Source organism: Falco rusticolus, chromosome 1 (genome assembly GCF_015220075.1).
Source record: "Falco rusticolus isolate bFalRus1 chromosome 1, bFalRus1.pri, whole genome shotgun sequence".
In the NCBI taxonomy this organism is placed as follows: domain Eukaryota; kingdom Metazoa; phylum Chordata; class Aves; order Falconiformes; family Falconidae; genus Falco; species Falco rusticolus.
Genome location: NC_051187.1, coordinates 4,137,337 through 4,162,096, shown reverse-complemented (window position 1 = coordinate 4,162,096; position 24,760 = coordinate 4,137,337). Strand labels below are relative to the sequence as shown.

At 38.6% G+C, this 24,760-nt stretch overlaps 1 protein-coding gene across 15 annotated transcripts in view; it reads right to left on the bottom strand.

Moving 5' to 3' along the window:
* Window positions 1-24,760, bottom strand: part of BPTF (bromodomain PHD finger transcription factor) — a 56,566-nt gene that overhangs the window by 1,941 nt on the left and 29,865 nt on the right. For 5 of the 15 annotated variants that reach the window (XM_037405309.1, XM_037405300.1, XM_037405338.1 and 2 more), the window contains 20 exons: window positions 24,104-24,325; window positions 21,377-23,792; window positions 21,022-21,146; window positions 20,655-20,783; window positions 20,212-20,362; window positions 19,300-19,423; window positions 17,614-17,866; window positions 17,018-17,179; window positions 15,892-16,040; window positions 15,422-15,545; window positions 14,663-14,886; window positions 13,191-13,413; window positions 12,070-12,956; window positions 11,213-11,295; window positions 9,107-9,332; window positions 8,321-8,673; window positions 4,783-4,956; window positions 3,684-3,876; window positions 3,056-3,139; window positions 1,012-1,198 (listed from right to left, as the gene is read on the bottom strand). In XM_037405309.1, coding sequence (XP_037261206.1) covers window positions 3,113-3,139; window positions 3,684-3,876; window positions 4,783-4,956; window positions 8,321-8,673; window positions 9,107-9,332; window positions 11,213-11,295; window positions 12,070-12,956; window positions 13,191-13,413; window positions 14,663-14,886; window positions 15,422-15,545; window positions 15,892-16,040; window positions 17,018-17,179; window positions 17,614-17,866; window positions 19,300-19,423; window positions 20,212-20,362; window positions 20,655-20,783; window positions 21,022-21,146; window positions 21,377-23,792; window positions 24,104-24,325 — 6,245 coding nt within the window. In that variant the 3' untranslated portion in view covers window positions 1,012-1,198; window positions 3,056-3,112. The other 10 variants (XM_037405375.1, XM_037405365.1, XM_037405400.1 and 7 more) reach the window with 9 other exon arrangements.

The following is a 24,760-nucleotide window of genomic DNA, read 5'->3' as shown; positions in this document are numbered from 1 at the left end:
CTTTCCATTTAGTTAATTACACAGGGGTGTAATCCCGCATTATTATCCTGGGCAAGCAGTCAGTTACAGTTGTGACTGTTACAGTCGGATGGACAGAGTTAACTACTACACACAGACAATTTCTGAGTAATGCTGGAAGGCGCCCAACATTTGTAACTCCGTTACAGCTGGCTCATGTTGGCATACAGCAGCCATGCAGGAGAAATCCGCATACTCCCTCCGTGTTTTGAGTAAGCTGGCTTTAGCAACAGCTGTACTAAATACATTTATAATTTGACTGGTGCCGTACAACTCCCATGTACGTGCCACTAGAACGAACAGGCAAGCAACAGAAGAGTTTGTAGTAGAGCTGCACGTTCTTTTTCAGGAATGTCTGTGTTAGGGAAATACTCTACACTGATCCTTCCACAGAAAAACATTTAAAAAAGGACAGTTTCATTTTAAATAGTGAATTCTGAATTGTATTTAGTTTTCCACACCCTACTTTAACCCTTATTCTCTCTCGTTCAAATACGGACAGTTACAAAAAGATGAATTAGTAAAACCGAAAGTATTTTCATTTTTCATTGGACTATAAGCTTCACAGAACGATTGTCTCTTTTTAGCATGAGAAGTATTTACTGCACAGTAGAACATTATTGTAACTCAAAACACAGTATTTGTCCTCATCAGAAATGATTCTCACTAAGTTTTCTGCAGCGATGACTTAAAAGTGCCATTCAAATTTTCTATATTTATGATGCCGCTGCCCAAATTTGCACGTTAACAACTCATTTGGAAGAAATACTATAAAGTAACCGCCACAAAATCGTATTTCAGCCTTAATTTTGACAGAAAATGACAGCTGGCTATTATAGAACAGATTACTATTTTTTTTTCCCTTTAAAAGAAAAGCAGTTGTCTGGAGAAATGCACAGAGGCAAATCCACGAATGCAAGGTAAGCTTATAAAAGCATTAAGAAGATTTTAGGGGACAACAGAACATCTATGATTAGGAACACTGTAGCTTACCTGCTTGCCTTAAATCCTTTTAGTTTCTGTACAAAGAACGATTCAAGAACTTCTGCACATTGGTAAAAAGGGGAGTCACTCGGATTGTAGTAACGACAGTTATCAAAAATTTTGGTCATGTCTGCCACAAACTCCGTGACCTTTTTGTAGTAACGTTTCAGTATTCTTTCCTCCATGGTGGCAAGGTCTTTAAAGAAACCAGAGATCATTACAATGAGACATTTTCGTCCCCAACAGAAGTTCACGTTGTCGAGGTTACAGGAAACAAAGCCTGTCTGGGTTAGCTGCTTTTCCAGGAATGCTGCCTGTGACACGGTGACACCAGTAGGGCTCCTTCAGAACAAACACTTATGCATTAATACGTTGTGTACAGCTGCATTAAAATGTAAGTATCAAAACGACCTTGGAAAACTTGGGTCTTTTGCAGGAAGCTATTTGTTTTTTCAGAAGAAATTGGGGGTGGGTGGGTGGGGTGCAAGTCAGACAATCTGGATTCAGTTACTTGTACTTTATTTTCTTTACAGCTCTCACTGAGACCAAGAGTATAAAACCTTCCGATTATTTTTTATTTGAATTCATGACTTGCTTTGAATGAATTATCAATTTTCAAGGGCATATGCACATTGCCACATGGCACAGATGGAAGATTTCAAGTGCAGGATCATACAAAACGCTAGTGCTCTCATTCTTACTGATGTCTTAGACACACTGATGAGACCAGAATGGTGAAGTAAGCAGTAACTGTCCTATTTTAATGCAAATGTAAATTAAAGAGAGGAACGAGAACTGCCGATTATAAATATAGCTGTCTAAACGTACCGTGGCACTTTTAGCTGGAAAGAACAACGACCTGCCTTTGGAAAATGCCCTTAAAAGTGCTGATATTGAACCGCCAGCAGTGCCAGAATGTGTGAAAACAAGCGCAGACAGGCCTGCGTTACCCAGGGTGTTTTACGTATATTGTGTACTTACAAGTGTATTTTCCTGCTAGTTAAGTTAGAAAGGGCTAAACGCACTTTTGTTTACTCCATTAAATCTTGATATGCTTAATTAGATTATTATTTGAGCCTTCCTTATAAATTTTAACCTATCAATTATGGAATAGAAGTTGTTGAGCCTTTTTATAACAGCACACTCCTGAACTTTGGAACAGAAAAGGACACAATTCCTAAGCAAATTATTATTTTCAGTCAGCATACCACGATTTTGTCAAAATATTGAAGTTAACGTCCCTATCTCTGGTATCAGTAAGGAGCAGGTGGGAAGGCTCAAATGATACACTAGGTCTCATTTAGACAGATGACAAGGTATTGGTTCAGTAGCTGGAAGGAAAGGAGTAACATTTAGTGACACCATTTCGGGCAGGAGGCAGATTTTCCCAAGACGTTTCACATTCCAAGCGTTTATCGAGCTTACTCCTAGCTACCGGGCAAGGTCTAGGAAGATCAGGGTAAACCAGTGTAAAGCTGCAGTGCTTCCCGCTTCCGCCCCCCTGCCCCCCCCCCCCCCCTTGAATCAATTGTTATTCATTAGCTTTAAAGACAAATTACATGCAATCCAAAATCTAGTATACTATCTAGTCAGATGGAAATAACTTTAAGCTCCACCTTAAGCTGCGTGTCACACAACTCTATGAGCACCACTTCCTCCTCAAACCACAGAGTACATACTCCACACTTGTAGGAGGAACTGATGCACAAAGGCAGAAAAAATCCAAAGCAAAACATGGTAGATTTATCCTCTTGAAATAATTTTAAACCAGGAATTCTATCCTACTGCTGCACTGAATTTCACATTTTGTATGTTAGACTGACAGTATTTAGGGTTAAAGAGCCAGCCTAGAGGTAGATATGTTAAATATATAGATAAACCTGCTAAATATATCAGTGAGAAATCACATTGTTTCATCTGCCTCACTGCAAAACCTGTGTATTTTGCAAAACACATCTTTAAAGATCTCTGGATGCAAATGGTCAGCAGGTAATTCATTTGATATTCAAAAACCTAAATCCACCCACTCACGCTGTTGCTCAGAAACACTCACCCATTGGCTCTTTAATAACACCATAATAATCTGGTGCATCATTGGGATCTACCGGTTCTAGGAATGGCCATGCCATTTGTGAGCCTGTCAGGAAAACAAATAACACAAAACAAAACAATTACGTTACATTAGCACTATTTAATAGCTAAATATTTTCATTATACTTTTATCTGTTGGAGTTGAACTTAAGTAAAAGCGCAGTGTTAGGTAACTAGTTCTCATCTATGAGTGGGGAAAGCTTAAGGCTTGGTGCCAGTGGCCGAGTAGTTGGTTGGGCTTCAAACCAGGAAACAACGTGAAGTTTGGGCTGAACAGGGTACTGTGCTGAACAGGCGGCACGGAAAAGCAAGTAATGAATTTACGGAGAGTGCCTGGCACTTCACACCTAGAAACTGGCCACTGTTTTCACTTTCAAGGACTCTAAAATTAATTTCCTTTCATAACATCTGCAAAATATAAGACAAAGCAAAATATTACCCTTTGAGGATTTCTGTTACCACACAATTATTTTACCAAAATTCTTCACAGCTGTAGCAGAAAAGGCAAAGGTACTAGAAGAGAACTCAAAGCCTCCCCCAGATATGCCCTGTACAGTAAGCACTCCGTTTGGCTGCAGTCCTATTCTCACCTGTAAGGAACGCAGCACTCTTCTTAAACCTTCATAATCTTTATCAGTTAGTGGACTGAGCACAGTCATGGCATCTTCTGTGGACTGACATTGTGGACACACATATTCATCAATGAGATCTGCCTCACTTTGTAAAATGCCAACACAGCGCCCATGATACCAGTTCTGACATCGGTCGCAGCCAATGTAAAATCTGCAAATCCAAAAAGATGTTAGTGACTTGATCTACTTAATTCAAAGGTCACATTTAAACACATAAACCTGCAATCTCCTGCACACAAGCAGATACTTGGCATGATTAAATACAAGCGTAACATGACAAATTCTAATTACACTACTCAAACTGCTTTTGTATTTACAAACAGGCTAAATTACAGACCATTTCAAAATTAGTTCCTAAATTTTATACTACACACTTTCAAGCAATCAAGACTTCAAAAATAATTCCTCTGCTTTAGAGTTGAAAGGAACAGTGTAATGCCAGAAGTCTCACCCAACCAGTATTCCAAAACAATTCAAGATACATTTTGCACAAACTGCGCTACAACTAGGACTCTTGTTTCACTCTGTACAAACATTTTTCATAAGGAAGCTTCAGTCTTGTAGCTGAATACAGAAGGGGTATTTCTATGACAAGGCCTTACAGTAAAAGATACCAACCGTATACCCCCATACTAAAATTATGCTTTCTATCCAGATCAGATTAAAACACACACACACACAAAATCCGCTAAATACTACATTTGTCTTTTAATCTGTCTAACCATCCCTTGTTAAAGACAGAAAAAGAAGTAATCCCAAATTAAAGTACAAGGCGTTTAGAAAAAACAAAAACAAACCAAAAAACCCCAACCAAAACCAAAACCCAATACATTTTGACCACCCTGAAAATTTCTCTTTTCCTAAACATTTACTGTATAGACACATTTTGGAGAGGAAGACAATTACTGAAAAGCAATTTGTATTACGAATGAATACAACATATGCAGAGTAACTTTTTTTTTTCTTTTTTTTTTTTTTTCTTTGCAAGGAACAGGTAACCACAGTCAGAGCAGTTTGCTACCTAAACATTAAATAAGAGGTTCTTATCAGAACTCACTGTGACTCATCATAAGGTGTTCTGCAGATACAGTACAATTCCTCACTGCTGCCCTCTTGTGCCCGTTTACAATCATTACAGATGTACACATCCATTTTCTTAGCCTCCTTTTCTGTGATGCCAACACATTCTCCATGATACCAGTTAGTACAAAGATCACAGCCAATATAGAACCTAAAAGTATTCACAATGAAAATGACAATGTAATTGTCATTTCAAATGGCATGGCACTTTTCCCTGCATTTCTCTCTGATGCGCTTTCTTGCTGCCCTGCGTCAGTTATCTGTCTCGGTTTCACTGCTTCCTAGCATTCTGTCCTTACAGACTAACATCTCATGCTGCAGCTGTACTGTCAGTAAGGTCACTGGGGTCAATTTTAAATTGACATTTCATTAAAATGCACAACAATATGTAACCAGACTTTGACAAAACTGGGCTCAAAATGTATGTCTCCAACGTGTGTGTGAAAAACTGTAAAAGGCACAAAAAGACAAGGCCAAAGAAAAAGATTTACATTTTCAAAACCGTAGCTCAAAGGCCACTGAAACATTTCCTTTAAGATTTGAAAATGTAGGTCTCAGTTAATTTAAAAAACAAAAGCAAAGCGCAAACACCAACTAGGAGTTACAAGTATACTACGAAGAACATGCATACCAGCCATGTGTAGGATACATATTGGTATAACATGATATGAAAGAAAATGGGGCCAGGACATGGTTGTCATACTTGTATTTTTTTTTTTTTTTTTGAGGGGGCGCATACTGAAAACCAGATAATTAAACTACTCAAAATTGCAACAAATTGGAACGTGGACTATTCTGCAGAAAATAATGTCTACTCTCAGACACAGCTATGTGACGGAACCAGATATGGTATGACACAAAGTGAAGGGAACCAGGTACGGAATCGTATGAATGGGACCTTGCACAGAATGATGTGACAAAACTGTAAAATATTATGCAAGGATGTTTGTCATTTTGTGTATGGATATCTCAAAACATACCTATGACTAGTGACAATCAACCAGATGGGCGAAGTTACACATCCATTCTCTCTGCCTAAGCAAAAGCAAGCTGACTCAGAACCTTGATCTTCCCGGATTTTGGCGACCATCCCCACCTGCCACGCGCTGCCGTATGAGTTACTGCCATCCTAGTTCAGCCTGCCAGCACCCCCTGGACACTGCACACTAGCAACAGGACAGGAGCTAGCACATGTTCCACAAAACAAGCATCTCTAATTTCTTGGGTCCGTGCATACACTCTGGTACTCAGATCCTGCCTTTTCTCTTAATTTTCAGTCAAACAAATCCTAAAAATAAAATAATAAAAATAATAACAGATGACGCAACCCGTAAAGAATAGATAGATATAGCTCCTTCTGACAACTACCAACAATGATTCAGCCTGCCTCCTCTTCCCACGAAAGACTGTGTCTCTCTGCCCCTGGTGATGCGGAAGCACATTTACGTCTAGGTGTAGGTGCTAAACCTTGCCACTAGAATGTGGAACAGGTGTCACGTTATGTCACTTCACAAGTAAGTCAGAATCTAAGTAGGAATCTTCAAAAGACACCCTTCCTGGCCATCCCTGGAAACGTTATGAGCAAATCCCTACCTATAACCCTGGAGTATCACAAATGAAAACCAAACATAAAGGGATTTCCAATAAAATACACAACACGGAATGACTTTTGAGGATTTACTACATCCTAAAAAATGCATAGGGTATTCATAATATACCACTAATTAGCTTTTCAAGCAGCACATCTATCTTTTTCTGAAGTAGAAAAGAGACACTGGCACAAAGAGAAGCATCTGATGCCTATGCATATATATATATTTGAAAATAATAAAAAAAAAAATGTTTGCCAGAAAACTGTTTTAAAACTTGACTAATCCCTTTCCAGATAGTGGAAGGATAATGTAGTTCAGTAGCACAGTCATCATTTATAAGAACATAAAATTCAGGATTCACAAAAAGCAAAGCAGCAGAACTGAATCGTATTGCTAAGGATACCAAGTCATTAAGATTTCATTTTCTTCAATTTTTGTTCTGTGCATTTAAGCATAGCTCTCGATTCAGGCTACCAAAACTCCCTCTATAACCACATTTTTCATTGGCTTACTCAAACGCCCACCAAAAAGAGTCTGTCTGACAATCAAAGCCTTTTGCTCACAGAATTTGTTCATCTCCTCTCATTTTTGTGACCGTTCTATCGCTTACTAACAACAGAAGCAGTAATACACAGACCTTTATTCGGTGTCACAACAAAATGAGAACAGGGGATCCTCCTGAGTCTACTGGATTATGGGAAGTCTAACAACGTTATTAAGCGTGACTGGTGACGTCCCTTAGAAGTAACACCGGGGCACCCCAGTCTGCTGTGTCTACAGAAACGGCAGCACAGAGAGCAGTCCGATTTCCCACACTGAAGTAACGGTGTCATGGTCAGAGCTACTGAACAACCAAGATCAAAAAACCCTGAAGATCTCAACTTCATATATATAAAAAAAAAATTAAACACCACAAAAGGCTAGAAGGAACCTCAAGAGATCCTCTAGTCCTGACCCTAAGCTTGGAACGAAGAACCATTACTGGAGTGAAAGCACTACTCCACCTCTGTGGTTTCTTTCCGTTATCAGCATTTAAACCACCACCAAATGGCATCAATAACACTTTTTGGTGTTGTTACTGGTTGAGCGGGTACATACTCACTTGGAATTGGTCTGAAGTCAAATTTACTTTACATACACAGCTATCAGATGTTAACCATTACCAGCTACTGGATGTTAGTCACTTCTAGCTTAAGCAGGAACGTGTAACGCTATCTCCCTGCGATCCACAGAATCTTCCACTCCACCACTTACTAAGTTTCTTCACAAGCTTCGTACGTAATATAAATATTTTCTCTCGTTCACAGTCAGAATCAAACTACAGAGAACTGCAGTTTTCACTTTGTCAAATGCTTACATATTCATTATTTTATCAACCCTGGGATGTAAATTACAACACATGGAAACCATTTCTACCTGAAACATTGTCCAAAGTGAACTGCAGCCCAGTACCTTCGAACCCCCTTTACTGGCTACTGACTTACAAAAAAGTCATTTATCAGAAGACAGTACCAAAGCTATTTCTAAAGAACACCAGCTGCTTGTTCACGAGAAATTGCTCAAACCCAATTGTCACTTGCTTCTGAGGCAGAGGCAAAACAGCAAAAGAAAGAATAACAGAGCGGAGGAAAAAAAAAAAAAAAAAAAAAAAGAGTATGTGCATGTGAGACAGAAAGGTCATACAATGGGAACATGCAAACAAGTAGAAATATAAATCACATACATTAATAGTATAAATCAAGTATGTTAATAGTTTTGTAACTGCTAGTGGAAAAGAGAGACTTTATTCTTTATACCTTAATGATCATTGCAATAACACCTGATACTCTTATCTCCAATTCTAGAACTACCTTGCACTAACAGCTAAATGCTAAACCTAAAGCTAAGGATACAGAGGAAAAGGCTGCGGCATTCACTACTCACTTAGACTCATCGTAAGGCGTTTTACAGATGCAGTAAAGCTTTGTGTCCTTCTTTGTTTCCTTTGAGGTAGTAGAAATCATTTTCTTTTTCTTGGACTTGGAAGCTGACGAATCTTTCTCCTCATCTCGCTTTCTCTTCTGGGAGGATACTGGCATTGGGACTGTGGTGGAGGAGGAGGAGACGACGCTGGCTGCGTGTTGCTGTGGTGGTGGTGGTGGCAGTGGTGGCGGCGGCGGTGGCGGTGCAGCGGCGGCTGCTGCGGCTGCTGCGGCTGCCGCGGCTGCAGCAGCTGCAGCTGCCTGGGCTTTTTCTTTTTCTTTCTTAATTTTAGTCAAGTCTTTCTTTAGCTCCTCCTGAAGCATATTAAATGAATAAATAGAGAGGAAGGCACTTCATATGATTATTCCAGGACAGGCTTAAAATCTAGACATTAAGCACGGGGACGTATCAAAAGAAAATAATTAGAGCCATTTAAACACACAAATCTTTCAACGTGCCTAGCCTACAATTCACATAACATTAAGGGATGACACACTTGGCCTACTGTGGCCCACTGGCTGTAATTTATCAGAAGCTGTTTTAGAAAACAAGGTAGTTTCAGTCCAGGTGAAAAACAAGCACTATAAAAGGCCTTAAATCTAGCTTCGCAGAGACCCAGGTATCTACAACCAGAACTTCTTCCTGTATGTTTGCTTAAAATCTCACTGAGCAAACGGGTAAAGATTAACACAGATATATTCTCCCCAGCTTAAAATCAAATCAGTCTTTGAGAATAACTGTCCTTACCTGCACTTCAATTTGTAGATCCTTGTCCAGAAGGGCTCTTTTTTTCAATATTTCAGCTTTCAGCTGTTCTTTATGCTTGAAAAGTAGAGCTGAGAGCTTAGTAGCATTCTGTTTACTACGCTTCTGTTCTACACTCTCTTCTCGCTTTCGTTTCTTAGCTGCCTGTTTTTCTTCTTTGTCTATCTTATCCAGAATATATTTCATCACTTGGTTGCACACAATCATTCTGGGAAGAAATAAAGAAAAAGTACATTGTGCCGAGCTGCCTATTTATCCCCAGCTGAGATTGCAGAATCATTTCATTCTCCAGCCTCTGCAAGTTGCAAGCTAAATTATCACATTTCCTAAGATGTACAAGGCAAATTTAGTAACACACATTGTTCCCACTCATACTTTTTTACCAGAACACCACTGGGAGAGATCAAATCCCTAGTTAGGCTCAAGCGGCCAGTCCCAATTTCATTGAACTGGTCCGAGTATAACTGTTCCTCCCCTTCCCCTATAAAACTCCCAACAAAGCTTAGGCTTTAGTACAACGAGAGACATTTCCACTCAGTTCAGTTTCTACAAACAAGTTTGAAAGAGCTGGATTTTGTTTATGCTCGTGTAGGATGAAAGCAAGTTGGAAGCCTGTGAACTCTCCTAAAACATACGTTTCCACTCTCCAGTGACCACCAAATATTACTAAGCTTTTGTGCTTTGGCATAAGGACTGACATGTTTTTCAGTGTATAGAATTCACAATAAAGCAGTTGCCAATTTCTTCACTGATGACAACTCAAGATTAGTTTCTCATCCGCTTGTTGTACACTCAACCACAAATCTCTTTTCCTGCTCACTTGTTCTGCAATTCACTTATTTTGCTTTACATTTCAATTAGAAAATGAATGTATTTTTGTTCTTCTGAACTTCCTTTTCCCTTCCCATTCTATTTCAAACCCACTAGAAACTAAATGCTTCTTGTTGCCAGAGTGACCATGAAAAATAACTCCTGTTGACATACAAGCTGGAAGCAAGCAACAAAATAGCAATGGGCAGGACAACCAGCTGCTGCTGGCTCTGTAGTCTTAGACTCAGACATACTGTCTTTTGATAGACATCTGTATTTCGATGACATATGAAACATCCTAGTGGTTTTGGAGGGCCGAGGGCCATACCACTTTGTTTACTTTGCTCTTTTTACCTGCACTACATCTACTTGATTTAGTCTGTTTTTTCACCAGGTAGGACACCCAAATTACATTTTTGGAGAAGAAAAAAACCCACCCAAACTACCAGCGACATAGAAAAACAGCTGTACTGCTTCTTCTTATTATTATTATTATTAATTATATTGGACTTCTGTCGGTCTAAATACCGATTTGGCTGTCTGACACCACTACATTAAGAGTATATCACAATACATCTTACTCTGTGCAACTGTGAACGTTAAGCAAGTAGCACCTACTAATATTTTTGTAATCAACTAAGCTTGTACTCTGATTTGATGACCAAAATTTTATAAAAGCCACTATTCTTTTTCTTACTGACAATACACACAATTATGATTATCCAACTGAAGCAACTGCACGAGTGAAAAGGGGTCAAAATAACCCCAAGACAAACGACAAACACTCCAAATTTGTGTGTAGCAGCTTTAAGCGTAAAATCTAGTTTGTCAAACAGAACTGCCTTCCAACTCTTAAATTTATTCTGTAGAGTGGGATGTACAGCAGGTAAGAATGGAAATAAACTGCCATGATAAAGAACAAACAAAACCCAGGCTTTTTTGCAACAGAACAATTAAATCTCCATTCTACCCTTCTTTTAAGGATGGTTTTGGTTTTTACCTTAAACTTAAAATCTGTGCCCAGCTTCACACACATGCAATACATTTAACTTTAAAAACATGTAATCAAAAGAAAATCGAGAATACACAGAATTCAATTACTTTAAGAACACGGTTATAAAAAGTTACTTTTGAGTGTTACTTTAAGCAATTTTAAAATAGCAAAATTTCTTTAAGGGGCTTTTTGTTTTTTTATAAACCAGTGTTTTATTACACCATTATAAGATGTTATAAATGCAAAACTTTCACATCTAAAGATGCACTATGATGCACATTCACCTCTGATTTTCTTCCCTCTCAGCTGGAGTCAGTGTCTTCTTTTGTTTCAAGTGTTCTATGACAGCATTCTGTTTCATAACCACCTGTAGGATGATACAGAATCCAAAATAAAATATGAAAAATTTAGCCAGTATTTCATAATATTACTGGGAGAACCAGGACATTTCCAAAGTTAAAGAAAAAGTTAGTGTTATTTATTTCAGTAAGTGACAAAATAGAACTGGTTTTATCAGGGGCAGTGCTTGTTTAAGGCAATTATCTGAGAATTGAAAATGAAATTGAAAACTAACACCATTCTCCCTCCCACACACAGTAGGATATTTTGCTTATGTTGAGTTGAAACCTAGGGACTAAATGTAAATTGACAGTATTTCTTCAGTGACTGTTTTTTTTTTTATTTTAAAAAATGGTCAGAGTCTATTTTTTTTTTATATATATATATATATATATGTATTTTTTTTAAGCCCTGCAGCCATCCAACAGCATTACATTTCAGATACCTCTTTGAAACCTCAGTTTCCTACAGCAGGCAATGAAAGTACTGTACATGTGTTCTGAACGTCAGCTCTCCTATCTATAACCTATCTTTCCTGAACTGAGAATGAAGATGTATTGTCCCAGCAGCTAGTGGTAAGTTGAATTCAAGGCGCCAGAAGACTGCAAACATGGTACAATTGACCTGATGTGCTGAATTAACTCAGAATATTTAATGAAATTGCCAAAATGCAATCGTGCACTAACTTTGAAAGAATCAAATTAACTGCCTATCAAATGTATTAACATTGTTAACAAGAACAGGCATTTAAAATGAGATTTGTTTCATTCATTAAGTTTTAATTTCCTTCTGTTAACTTTACCTGTTTCTGGATAATGTCACTTTGATTAGAAGCCTGAAGGGTGTGCTCACGTTTAATTTCTATCTGTTGCTGTTTTTTCTTCTGTTGCTGCTCCCTGAGCTGCTGAACTCTCTGCAGCTGCTCCTGAACACTAGCTGCTTGAACTGTTACCACATTCTGAATCTGGTGAGCCTGTACTGGGCTAGTTTGTTGGATCTGAATAGGTAACTGAAGCTTGATCTGCTGGGGCACACTGCCTTGTTGGGCTTGTATCTGAGCCACAACATGTGACTGAAGCTGAGAGAGAACTTGAACTTGTTGCTGAAGCTGAGGCACTGTAATAACTTTTGTTGGAGGCTGCTGAAGTTGCAGCTGAGGACGAGTTGGGGATTGCACAGGAACCTGATTTAAACTCTGAGTAGTTGGAAGGGTTGAGACAGAAGTCTGAACCTGAGGCTGTGATTGCTGCAGCTGAGCTTGAATTTGTATGGGAGCATGGGGCTGCATCTGACTCTGCTGTTGGGTTGTAGTCTGCACCTGAGCTGGCGGCTGAGGCTGGGCTTGGGACTGGCATTGTGGGAGGACTGCCGTCTGCGGCTGGCTCGGGACTTGCACTGGAGACTGCCCTTGCGCCTGGGTCTGTGCCGGAGACTGAACTGGAGATTTAGATGTCTGTGCTTCGGGTGTGACTGGAGAGTCAACAGACGCCAAAGTCTGAGGCTCAGGCTGGGGCTGGGTTTCAGACTGCGATGCCGGCGGAGCTGCCGGTGGCTGGGCCAGCGGCGCAGGCTGGGTGCTCTGATTCTGCACTTGAGGCTGGGCTTGCTGCTGACTCTGAGGCTGCAGCTGAACTGGCGGCAGCGCTGATGTTGGCTGTGCCTGTAGAGCTTGCTTCTGTTCCCCTGTAGCTGTGAAGGAGAAAAAACAAGTATTCCATTCATTTCAAATGACGTGTCTACGAGCCTTACTAATTTAAACCTTTTAGAACTACTGTAAAGCTCTAGACAGAAATTCAAGAGATTTCTAAGTTTATAATACACTTCCAACAGATTTACTGTAATAACAGACCATCTCCAACTCCAAAAAAACTCCCATGCTACTGAAATTGAAGCTTTTTATCTGCTGAACAGAACAATGCTTACCCGAGGTTGAAGTAGAAACTGTTGTGGTAGTTGTGCTAGCTGTAGTAGCAGCTGCTGATAGTGGGGTGAAAAGAAATCTCTGAATTGTACCATTTGGCATAGCTGCTTGCATAAGCTGTTGTCCTGGACCAGGTATTACAGTCACACCCTGAGGGATTAATTGTAATTGACCAGTAGTTTGACCTTGTCCCTGAATTACCACAGTTAATCCTTGACTGCCACCCTAAAAAAAAAGTTAATATTGATGCATTAGTGATAAAATTCTTAAACAGACTTTGCGGAAAATCAGAAGATTTAGCGTTTTGGATTTCAGAATTCAATACTTTCACCACTTTGCACATTCCTAAAATCCAAAACTAACATCTGAGACCCTGAAATAATAAAATACCCTTTCAACAATTCTATCATCAACAGATTACTGGGTTGGAGGTAGTTACACGTATTTTCATCCAAACATTGACAAGAAACCCTAGCCAGAAAGCAGCTAAAATACATTATCTTCGTTCCTAGAATTTACAAGCAATAGAGAGCATGGACAGTTTTAGACACACTATTAATTACTTTCTGAAGAATCCCAATAGTTTGTGCAAAAGTTCTCTGCGTTCAAAACATTTCCTTACCACATATCAGATCCTGCCTACCTGTGAGCTCTCATGACTGGCTGCTCAGCCTGTAACATATTGTGAATTTCGGTTGCTTAAGCTGACACTTAGGCAGCTCATGACATCACTCTCAACTCAAGTGACGGAGAAGGCAGAGTATTATCCCAACACATAGATGCGTAATTCCACATTTTGTGAACCCACTGAACAGAGTAAGGTCCCTACAAAAATCCTTCTAAGTCTTCTGGTGTGAAAACAAACTCTCTGAGAGTCTTGTTCCACATAGCAAAATCTTATCTGGCAACAAGCAGCTTGTACATAACAATCATTTACATATATTATTTATAATTTGAAGAATAGCTGTTGTGGTAACTCACAGAAGTCTATTTTTACGCTATGCTTGACTCTAAAGTATTTTTTGCTGACAGACCTTCACGATCTAAGCAGAAGCTCTAAGAACTTTTTCTTCCTCCAGTTCCAGATACCGTAATTTTTCCTCTGGATAACGTGCATGAAAACTAAACCTTCACACGAAATCAAAAGATAAGGAACGAACATTACATTCTGAAGGTCTACAAAACAGGCCATGCAAAATAATTATGTCCCTTACTGCTGTTAACACAAGGACTTTTTCCCATATTGCTAAACTTTTCTGATGCTGGTTACATTACCGGGGAATACAATAGGAAGTGATATTTAAAATTGTACATATACTGTTTAAGCTTCTTTCAGTCTATAATTATGCTACTATGGTCATTCTAAATGAAGGCCGGAACATAAATTTATGAGCAGATACACTACGCTGCTGAAATGCAAAGGCTTGATAAGGATTAGCACATTTCCACACCCAGAGGCTGTAGAAGCTTTTACCTGTCCTTGTGTTAGTTGTGTGAGTTGGGCCATAGTAAGTTTCACTTGTCCCTGCTGGGGGCGAGGGGGCTGCGATGGGGGCTGCGGCTGCGTTTGCTGAGGTGGTGTCCCAGGACTTGTGACAGTCTTCTGTCCAGCGCTGGAAGAAGCTGTGCTTGTACTAGAAACTGCTGTGGAGACAGGCTGACCCCTAATTATTTGAGTCACCACTTGCTGTGTCTGACCTGTAAGAGAATAATTTGTGGTAAGAAGCATATTTCCAACATTTTAACCATCAGCACAGCAAACCTCCAAGTCACAACAACTCGCAACAGTGTATAATCAGACAAGCGAAGCAAATGCTACAGGTTGCACATAAATTTTCTTTACAAACCATTCGCCCTGTGTGGTTGACTGAAAAATATCTGCAAAGTATTTTCTGTTTTAATTCAATTTACATACTTAGGGAGTATTTCAAACACTTAGCCTGCCTTTAAAAACAAACCAAAACAAACTTTCTCAATGCATAATTATTTTAAACTTCTTTGTTTGTTTTCAAATGAACGGACTTCAAAATGAGTACTAGATTTTCCAGTGTCAATCATAAACACCACTGACAAAGCCTGCAACCGAAATATTCAAAAGTCAGAAAAAGCACTTGTTAGAAGTCAAGCATGAAAATGAGGTATTTTTGTCTTAAGACGTATGCTACAGAAAGTATTTATGAAGAAACAAACCATGGATGTCACACTGGAAATTTATATATTAAAATGAACCTACTGGCTGGAAGAATACCTTGTTGCACCACTACAGGTGTTCGAATGATGGTTTTTCCAAGTGTTGACTGCTGAAGTGGCGTCCGTATTACTGTCATACCAGGGCGGAGCGGTGTCCCTTGCACTACCTACATACACCAAAATGAAGAACATGTATCACCTTGTGAAAAAAGCTGCTGGGATAGGCCCTGAAGTTTGGGTTGGTTTTGCGCTTCTTTTAATTCCAAGATGCAAGCAGATCCAGTATTTTTTCGTCTACACCCACACCACTAAGGCTTACCAAGCTCTGAACTATTAGTTTTTCCAATTGGAGAGAATTGTTGCATCTCCTTGGAATAAAGGATCCATAAACTCTATTGCTGAGATGAGCCAAAAACATTGAAACGTGACTATAGAGAACTTTTAGTATCTGCCAATAACTTAAGATATATGCACCCACACTTTTTGCATTAAATAATCAGAAAAACATCTTACTTGTGAAGTGCTTGTGGTTCCTAACGTCCCTGTGGTATTTGGCCTAATGGTTACAGCTGCTGTCCTTGGCTGGAATGAAGTAAACGTTTGACTTGCACCTGTAGTTGATGGAATGATACCCAATACCTTTTGCTGAACTTGAACAACACCTAATTAAAGAAAAATTGAGAATCGTTAATGACATAATTGCCAGCAAAAGAAGTAAATGCAACCACAGGGTGGCATTTAGAAATCAGTCTCCAGGTTTCTAGAACACCTTTGAGCCTTTCAGCATTTCTCGGGAGAGCCTTTGTAAAGCAGCACTACACTTTGTTGATAATCCAACTACATTTTACATTAAGAAATAGGTATTTTAGAAAAGATTAAGGAAAGAATGAATCTTCACAAAGATCAGTTTGATGATAACTGCGAATAAGTCCTTGCATTGACACGGTGCCACAAATTAGTATTATACAACCATTAAAAATATAATCTGATTAATTTAAAATACATGTAGGAGACCAGTTTAAACACCTTTCACCTACAAGCTTGTGGTGCTGAAGAAAATGGGCAATACTTTTCCTCTCACCTAAGAAATTTCAATACAAAACTAGCAGCCTTCATGATTTCCTCAGACACTAAGTATAACAGACAGAGAATTGAGCTTTTCTGTTCAACATACATTCACAAATCTCAAAATATTAAGTTCTCTTCCTGAGGCAAGAAGAAAGAATGCTAATCTTAGTTTGAAGCCTAACTCTTGCTCATCAGTGAAGAGCAGATGTAGGCATTAATAACTAAGAACAGCAGCTTTTTTTTTTCTCTGAATAAAGTTGTTTTTTTGATGTTTAATTTTGATAATGAAAAAAGCATGCTTCATTCCACATTGTTAAAAATAAAGCTTCTAATTTTGCATTATGAGATGCAGAATAATTTACAGGCAAAAACCGTGCATTTTCCCCCCTACAGACACAAATATGCAAATACAGGGGGGATAAGCTCTAGAAACTTGTGTGTGTATAGATATATATAAAAAATAGTATTTTTCCCCCTTCAAGTCACAGTTTATTTTACTGGAAAAATAGTGTCAATGGAGAATCAATCAGCAAGCTGGAATACATTTTGAATTCAGTTCCCTTTCCCCTACCTCCTTGAGTTGATGGCACATTGACGGCAACAATCTTGCTGTTTGCAGGGAGTGGCAGCTTAGTTATCACTTTCCCTGCCATCGTTACTGGACTGCCTGAGATCTGGAAGGTCTGCCCTGTGCTGGCAATGGTTGTGGCTGAAGTGGCAGCTGTGCTAGTGGCTATTGAGGTACACAGAACAGTCAGTTTTAGAGCAGAATAATTAGTCAATGAAATGACTATTTTCAAGTATGAAACAGCAAACCACAGGATTATTTTTACAGTAATTTCTGAATGTGTCATACTTTCTTTGCTCACGTTTGTTTTTTTGGAAACAGTACGTTACAGCACAGAATGCTTTCATTACCAATGACTACTAGAACAACAACTGTCACTAATAAATCAGACAGGTCAGAAATAAGACTACCCAGCAAGTCTGAACGATGAAAAATTAAGACAGGTTATTATCTCAGAAATGTCCTGCTGACTCAGTAAGAGAGTTAAGAGCAAAGATAATAATAAGTGTAACAAAGATATAACATTCTGGAGAAGATGTAGATGCTGTATATAGGATGAACTCTAGCACACGTTCTCTCCACAATAAATGGCTACTTACCTGTCGAGGACTGGCCTTGTTTAACCCAAGTAGCAAAAGTCTGATGGAAATTCTTGTTCTGTTGGAATGTTACTGTAGCCGGAGAACCCACTTTCGTAGTTAGTACTACTTTGGTTCCAGTGGGGACTGGGCCTGCTAAAGGGCCTACCACAACCTTCTGCGGTGTTGAGACGGTAGTTGCAGTGCTGCTGGATGTAGTGACTGCAGGGGCCACGCCTGCTGCAGGTATCTGCTTCTGCTGTTCCAGCCGTTTCTACAGAATTTAGAAAAAAAAAGAATGAAGGGATGGATCAGCGTTTTCAGATTTTGTAAAATAAACCCTGTCTCTTCACAGTACTGAAAAATAAAGGACTCTGGTAGGATTTTAGTTCACGTTGTAAAGACTGAAGAATAAGCTGCTCGCACACCCTATACCATGAGGCTCCTTGACCTGCAGAACTACAGGTCTGCTTATAGTACACAGCCAGAAATTTTCTTTTATAGCATCTCTAAAACCCTCACCTTATGTTACTTTCACTGCACATTTTACTTCAAAGAACTTCTTAATTAGTCTCAGATTAATCTGAAAGGTTAAAAACCTTTGAAAGATATCCAGCTGTGTCTGGCTTTGACCATGTGCATTCAGCCTGCACCTAGGTCAGCACGCGGTACATCACCACGGTTTATTACTAGCATTCCTAAGTTTAGAGCTGCCTGCACTGAGATCCCAGCAGTTACACGGAAAAAAAATAAAATACACTATGTCATTCTACTTCACCATTAAGAACGTAATTTTAATAATTACTCTTTTAACCATAAATCCAGTTTCCAGCCTGCTCAAAAAAGATTAGGTTCAAAATACCTTACCTTACCCAGCAACCTTCCGTGCTATAACAGTCAAGAAAGTACACTTAATTTAGAGAGCCACTTTGTGAAAGGATAGTATCAGTACGCTCTTTTACAATTCCAACTAATCTAACATTCTTCCCTATGTTACTGGAATTATCTCTGTTTTTATTAAATTTCAGCATTTGGTTAGCATATCATCGTTGTAATGCCCATTAATCTGAAACACTCCACTAGTAATGTATTTTCTTCGGGGAATACGAAATGAAAAAGGAGCAAGTTGGAAAAAAAGCAAAATTCTTAATAATGTATGTGAAATACCAACATGGCATTGGTTTCCTAATTTTCATTGCATATATTTATATACACATACACACATCTATACATCCATACCTATATATATTTATATGAAATTATCAATGGGCTTCATTCAACCAAGTTAAGATAGGATAAAATCAAAACATTCAGTTTGATTGAAGCACAAAGAACAAATGCAGCTGTATTCCCGAATCAGCCATATACCAAGGGAGCTTCCCATTACACCACGAACACTGCTGACCTTACCTGGAGATTGATGCTTCTCAGCCTTCTTTTAAGACGGAAACAAACTAAACTTTTAGAAGTGTTACAAATTAGGTGGGGTAGGGGAAGCAGCAATCCAAACCAAATCTTTGCCTTGACCCCATTTCAAAACAATAAATGTACACAGTGGGAACAGCATTGTTTGATGGCTGAAGTCTGCACAGGAAGCGGAAACTATTTCAAAAATGGCATAAGATAAACTTTGCTTCCCATGTTCTACGGCACGTGGACTACCAGCGCATAGTTGCTGACAGGTGGGACTACCCATAGCTCCCCCACCTGCTGGGCAGCCAATCGTTGGTGTTTTAGTTGAGCCTCCAATTGGGCCTTGAACTCCTCTGCCTTCTTCTGTTCACTAACCTTAGCCTGTTGTTCAACTGCCTGTGCCTTTTCCTTCTCCACCCTGCCAAAGACACAACCAAAAGTGAGTTATACCACCACATAAAAGCCACCCATCGAACTGGATTTCATTTTATCCAGTTTCATTGCTCTTACAAGAACAAATGTCAAGACTGAGGATCACTGAAAAACTGGTCATGGCTTTAAAAGTATTTTGAAATAAACTACTGAAGTTGCATGTAACATCCCTGAAATATTCTGATGCTAAGCTACCGCAACACCTTTCAGGAAACTATTAATCTAAACTGGAATTTATACTTACATCTCAGACTGCAAACAATCTATGTCATTCCATTAATTTAAAACAATTATTTCCAAGAGACTCAAAAATGTTGTTCCAAATCCAAGCATGCAGTACTGAGAATGGTCATTTTATGACTCGAATATTCTCAGGCTCTATTTACTTTACTTGTACACATTCATTTTCTTTGTATTACAGAAGTATTTAACAGATACTGTTTAAAATCAAAACAAAAGCAGCCTAAAGCCTTTCCACACATTACACCAGCAGCCTTTTAGCATACAACAGTGATTAGTTCATAAGCATGGAGAAATTAATATATTATTAGTTCTCACAAATCTGTAAGATCTGCATAAATTAGTTTTGGTACCAGCTAATAGTTTAGCTTTACAACTTTAAGATTGACTATCATTGAAAGGCACGGTAAAAATGCAACACAGCTCCACCTGCACTGGTTGTAGCTACCAAGTTTGTGTTCTCTAGTTGGAACTTCTATTTAATACACACACACAAATTAAAACTGCCTTCTTTAAAAGCTCATTTGAGTTTACCTTTCAGCAAATGCCCTGATCTCCCATAGTTCCAATTCCTCCTCTGCTACCCAGCTTTCAATTATAACAGGACCCGTTTGCTTGGGTGTTTCTGGCCTTTTTGGCCTTAGTGCACTTGATCGCAGTCCCTTCCTCTGGGGTGTTGGCGTTTCTTTGGAGAACAGTCAAAAAACACACATATTAAGCTCAACTGTAAAACTTAAGTGTAAAGCAAGATTTAGTGTCTTTTTCAGTCTCATTTTATAAACAGGAAGGCCTTTCAGCTTCAGATAAGTCAGGTCAGTTTGTTAAATGCTTCATTTGTTTCCTATAGGTGAACAAATAGTTCCTGCCAAGCTGTATTTGCTCCCTTGATGGTCTGAATTAACATAAAGATCCAGTTACCTTGATTTCTGTAGGAGCTTATGGGAAAAAAAAAAAAAAAAAAAGTAAAACAAACATACCTTTTGGAGCCTCTGGTACACCAATGGGACAAATAATTTTTCTTATACAGTACTCTGACCGAATTCCATATGGACCAACATCTCTTCTCTTGATTATTTCTGTTGTTGTAATTTCAGTTTCAGATGTTTCTACAACAAATTAGTCCAAACATATTACTAACAGAAAGCAAATAAAAGCTAGATCTCCAATGAACCCAAAATACTCAAGGTACAGAAACAGCAACTAGTACAAACTGTCGACTAAAAAAATTAAAATGCCACAGTTAACATCAAGCCTTTACAGAAAAGCTTAGAATGAGTGTAATACTCAAACTTAACAGCAAGAGCTTTTGCATTAAGAAACCCAGAAACTTAACAGAAATAATACCTGTACGTGTAGTTCCTCCCCCAGGTGGAGCTTTTGCTGCCATATCATCCCATTTGAGACATGCCCACAATAACCGCAACATAAGGCTCACTCCAGCCAATGATTTTACTGTTTGAAGTCGGTACCTAACAACAGAATATTAGTTATATCTTAAAATCAAAATGTATTTAAAATACTTAACCAAACCAAGGGGACAAAGGCTTTCCATTCTACCTTTACTGAACAATACAGAAAAAAAAATTACTAAAGAGCAAAACTTGCATGTTTGGGCAGAAACATGTTTATCACTTGCATTTTAAAATTCAATTACTTTCATCACATTTCACACTTCTCCCCAAAAATGTAAAGTATGTACCTCCAAGTGATCCCAAAAGTTGGCCTTGGGGATGGATATGGCCAGATATCCAAGGCAGGCTTTGCATTGTAATTGAAGTAAGGAACTTCTCTGATCCCTCCTTTTCTGGCCAGCTTTTTTAAGTCATCATTGGGTAGCACAAATATGCTTTTTTTACTGCTTTTAGTAACAAATTTTCTGTAAGATGGTAAGGCAGTTCCAGAACGAGTTTTTTTGGGCCTTGCAAATTTCATTAACTTCACTTTGTCTTTTGTAGAATATTCTTTGCTGACAGTCATGGAAGTCACCAGCATGCCTTCTGGGGTGGTCAGTGAATCAGTTACTGTTGTCGTAACTACTGTTTTACTATGCTCTTGCACAGAAATGACACCAACATTACTGTCTGTAGCCGGAGTCGTAAGCTTAGTTACAGTAGTGGTGGTAGTTACAGTGGATATGGCACAGTTTTCTGTCGATGATACTACTGTTGTTTTCTCATCATTAGAAGCTCCAGTCTCTGCAACTTTAAACACAGTTTTGGATTCTGTAGATACGGTTGATGTTGTGGTAGTCACTTCAGTAATAACAGTTTTTATTTTACTTTCGCCATTAATATTTTCCATTTTGTATGTCTGTACACCATTCTGATCAGCAAAGTGACTACTCAAGCTAGATTCCTCACATGAGGTTACAGGCGATGGAGCAACTTTCTTATCCTCAGTGACTTCAGTTTCCATAGATTCTGTTTCACTATTCAGGTTATTTTCCCTGCAGACAGTGCGCGCTGGTGTGGAAGCAGTGCCAAAAGCAGACCGTTCAGGAGAAAGCTGGTTTTCTTCAGTTTTCTGCAAGCACTTGGGAACTTCATCTGGTGGCTGAAGACTCTCTCCAGATTCAAACTCAGGTGAACTCTGCAGGCATGACTTAGAGTCAGCATTCTTTTTGTCCTTTGTGTCTTCTACCATGATGTCACCATTCATGAATGGTTTTACTGCAGATTCCTTAAAAGTCAATGGTTTTATTTCATGTTCTGGAATAGATTTATTAATATTATTAACTTTTGGTTCAATATCACTCCCTGCCTTAGTTTCACAGGCATCTTTACCTATGCAGTCATCATTTGATAATACTTTAATGTCATTGTCTTTTCCATTCATTTGAAATGCTGATTTTTCTTTTCCTAACTCTGTGGCAGTTTCTTCATCTTTATTATTCTTTCTGTCAGTAACGCTCTTTAGATTGGTCTGATCAAGGTATTTATTTATGGTAGTTGTCTCCACTTTCAGTTCCTGACCTTTCTTTTTACCATTAGCCTCGGTTAGTTTAGCGCTCAGTAAATCCTCATCAACTTCTACCTCGTCCATGTGTTCCAGAGTTTGACTTTCAAGGTTTTTTTCAGAAATTAGCTCCGTTTTAAATGGTTCTAGATCTTTATTAACTGATTTTTTGTGAAATATAATCTTGTTTTCGGATTTACTTTCAGCCTTTACTGGAGCAATTTCTTCCTCCATTTCACTTTCTTGAGAGGACGTTGGTTCAATATGGCTTTTTAACATACAGTTCTTCTCTGGATCTTTGCTCTGCTGTTCAGAACTCCCTTCTGAATCAGTTTTTTCAAGAGTGGCCAGAGCATCTTTTCTACAGCTGCCTCCAGTTATCACTGGCCCTAAGTTTTCACATTCACGTTGCGATACTCTGGTAATAGGTAGTTTTTGTTTCAAAGGTTTTTCGCTTGTTTCTGAAACATCCCATTTGATTCTGCTTTCTGCATTTGTTTGTTTCAAGCCATCCACAAAGGAACTCTCAGACTCTCCAAAAGCCTCTTGTCCTTGACACTTAGCAGTCGTGGGTTCAGGGTTGTTTTCTTTACTGTCATTTTGAATGGAGCTTTCACCTTCAGAGGACTGATGTGAGTCCTCATCCAGTAGCTGGCCTTCCCTTTTTGACAGCCTATTTGTCAAAGCAGGTTCATCTAGCTCACCAGTTTTGGTACAAGAGATGCTGCTGATCGGCAAGCAGTCCTGTTCCGCGTCTTCGGTTTGGGTCTTATCTGAAATGTAGGTTTGATCTTGGGAAGACATGTCAAACTGGCTTCCTTCTTTTACTTTTCTCATTTGTAGCTCATCTATGTTTTTCTGAGGGCTTACAGATCGGATGCCTACAGTTTTAGCACTAGCCTCCAGTTTCATCCTTTCTAGGCGTTGTTTTTCTTCCAGTGTAAACTGTTTTATTCGCCTCTCAAGAAGTCCATCTAATTTTGATGATTTTACTTTCCTTTTGTAGCAAGTCCTTAAATGAAAACCTTCACTGACATTGATTATATCCAGCTTACAATGACTATCCTCCTCTTTTATGTGGGATTCAATTTTCACATCATCTACATCCATGGGTTCTTCCTTGATGACTTTATTATTTTCACCATCGATTTCTTTTTCCCCTGTAAAGAAGAAATAAGTCTGAATCAGTAAGCTCCCCCAGCAATGAATACCAAACTATTATTTTTACATTAAGTACTAACAAATGAACGGACCTTTTAGGATATTAATAGATTTCAAGAAAGAGGGAACAAAAACTTCAGACACCACTATAAGGGATAATAAGCAATCATTTAACTAAGACATCTGAAATAACTTGACAAAACCTGTTACACAGTTTTGCAAACTAACAGTTATTTCTGAGGTCCTATGCTTTTACACACGCAATGTTGTAATGAATAGCTAGTTTTAGAATAACTTAAAGCGTTATCACCTTTGTCTTTTACATGGTCTACATTTTCAGAAATTGTGTCAACTTCTACTTTTTCTTCATGAGACTTTTCTTCTTTCACTTGTACTTTCTCCAAGGTTTCTGAAACATCGGCTTTGTCTTTTGCTTGCACATCATGAGAATCCTTTGTTCTATCTTTCTCTGTTTTTACCTTAATTGGACCTTTTCGTTTATCCAAGTTGCATTTTTCATCTTCACTCTTTGCTATTAACAAATTAATTAAATGGTTGCAATTATTCAGAATACTTTTTATACTCTGCTACATTTTAATGTATGTTAGCTTACCACTCAAATCATTCACACATCATTAGTGGAATTCTGAAATGGAATTAAGTAACAATGGTAACATCATAGATTAAGCTTAAAGCAATAGTGAATTAAAAAAAAAAATAAATCTAAAAGCCCAGAGACAAAACTGTTTCATTTACCTTATTTTTTCAGGAGTCTACATTCAGCCTTTCTTAAAAACAAACCAAACCAAACCAACCAAAAGACCCCAACTCAACAAAACCCCATACCCCCCTCCATTTTTCAGGAAACTTAATACCATTGTTCTGAAAACCCAGTCTATTAAGAGCATATTAGTTCATGTGTGCAAATTCAAGAATAATTTTTAGTAATTTTCAATTCCACTAAGCC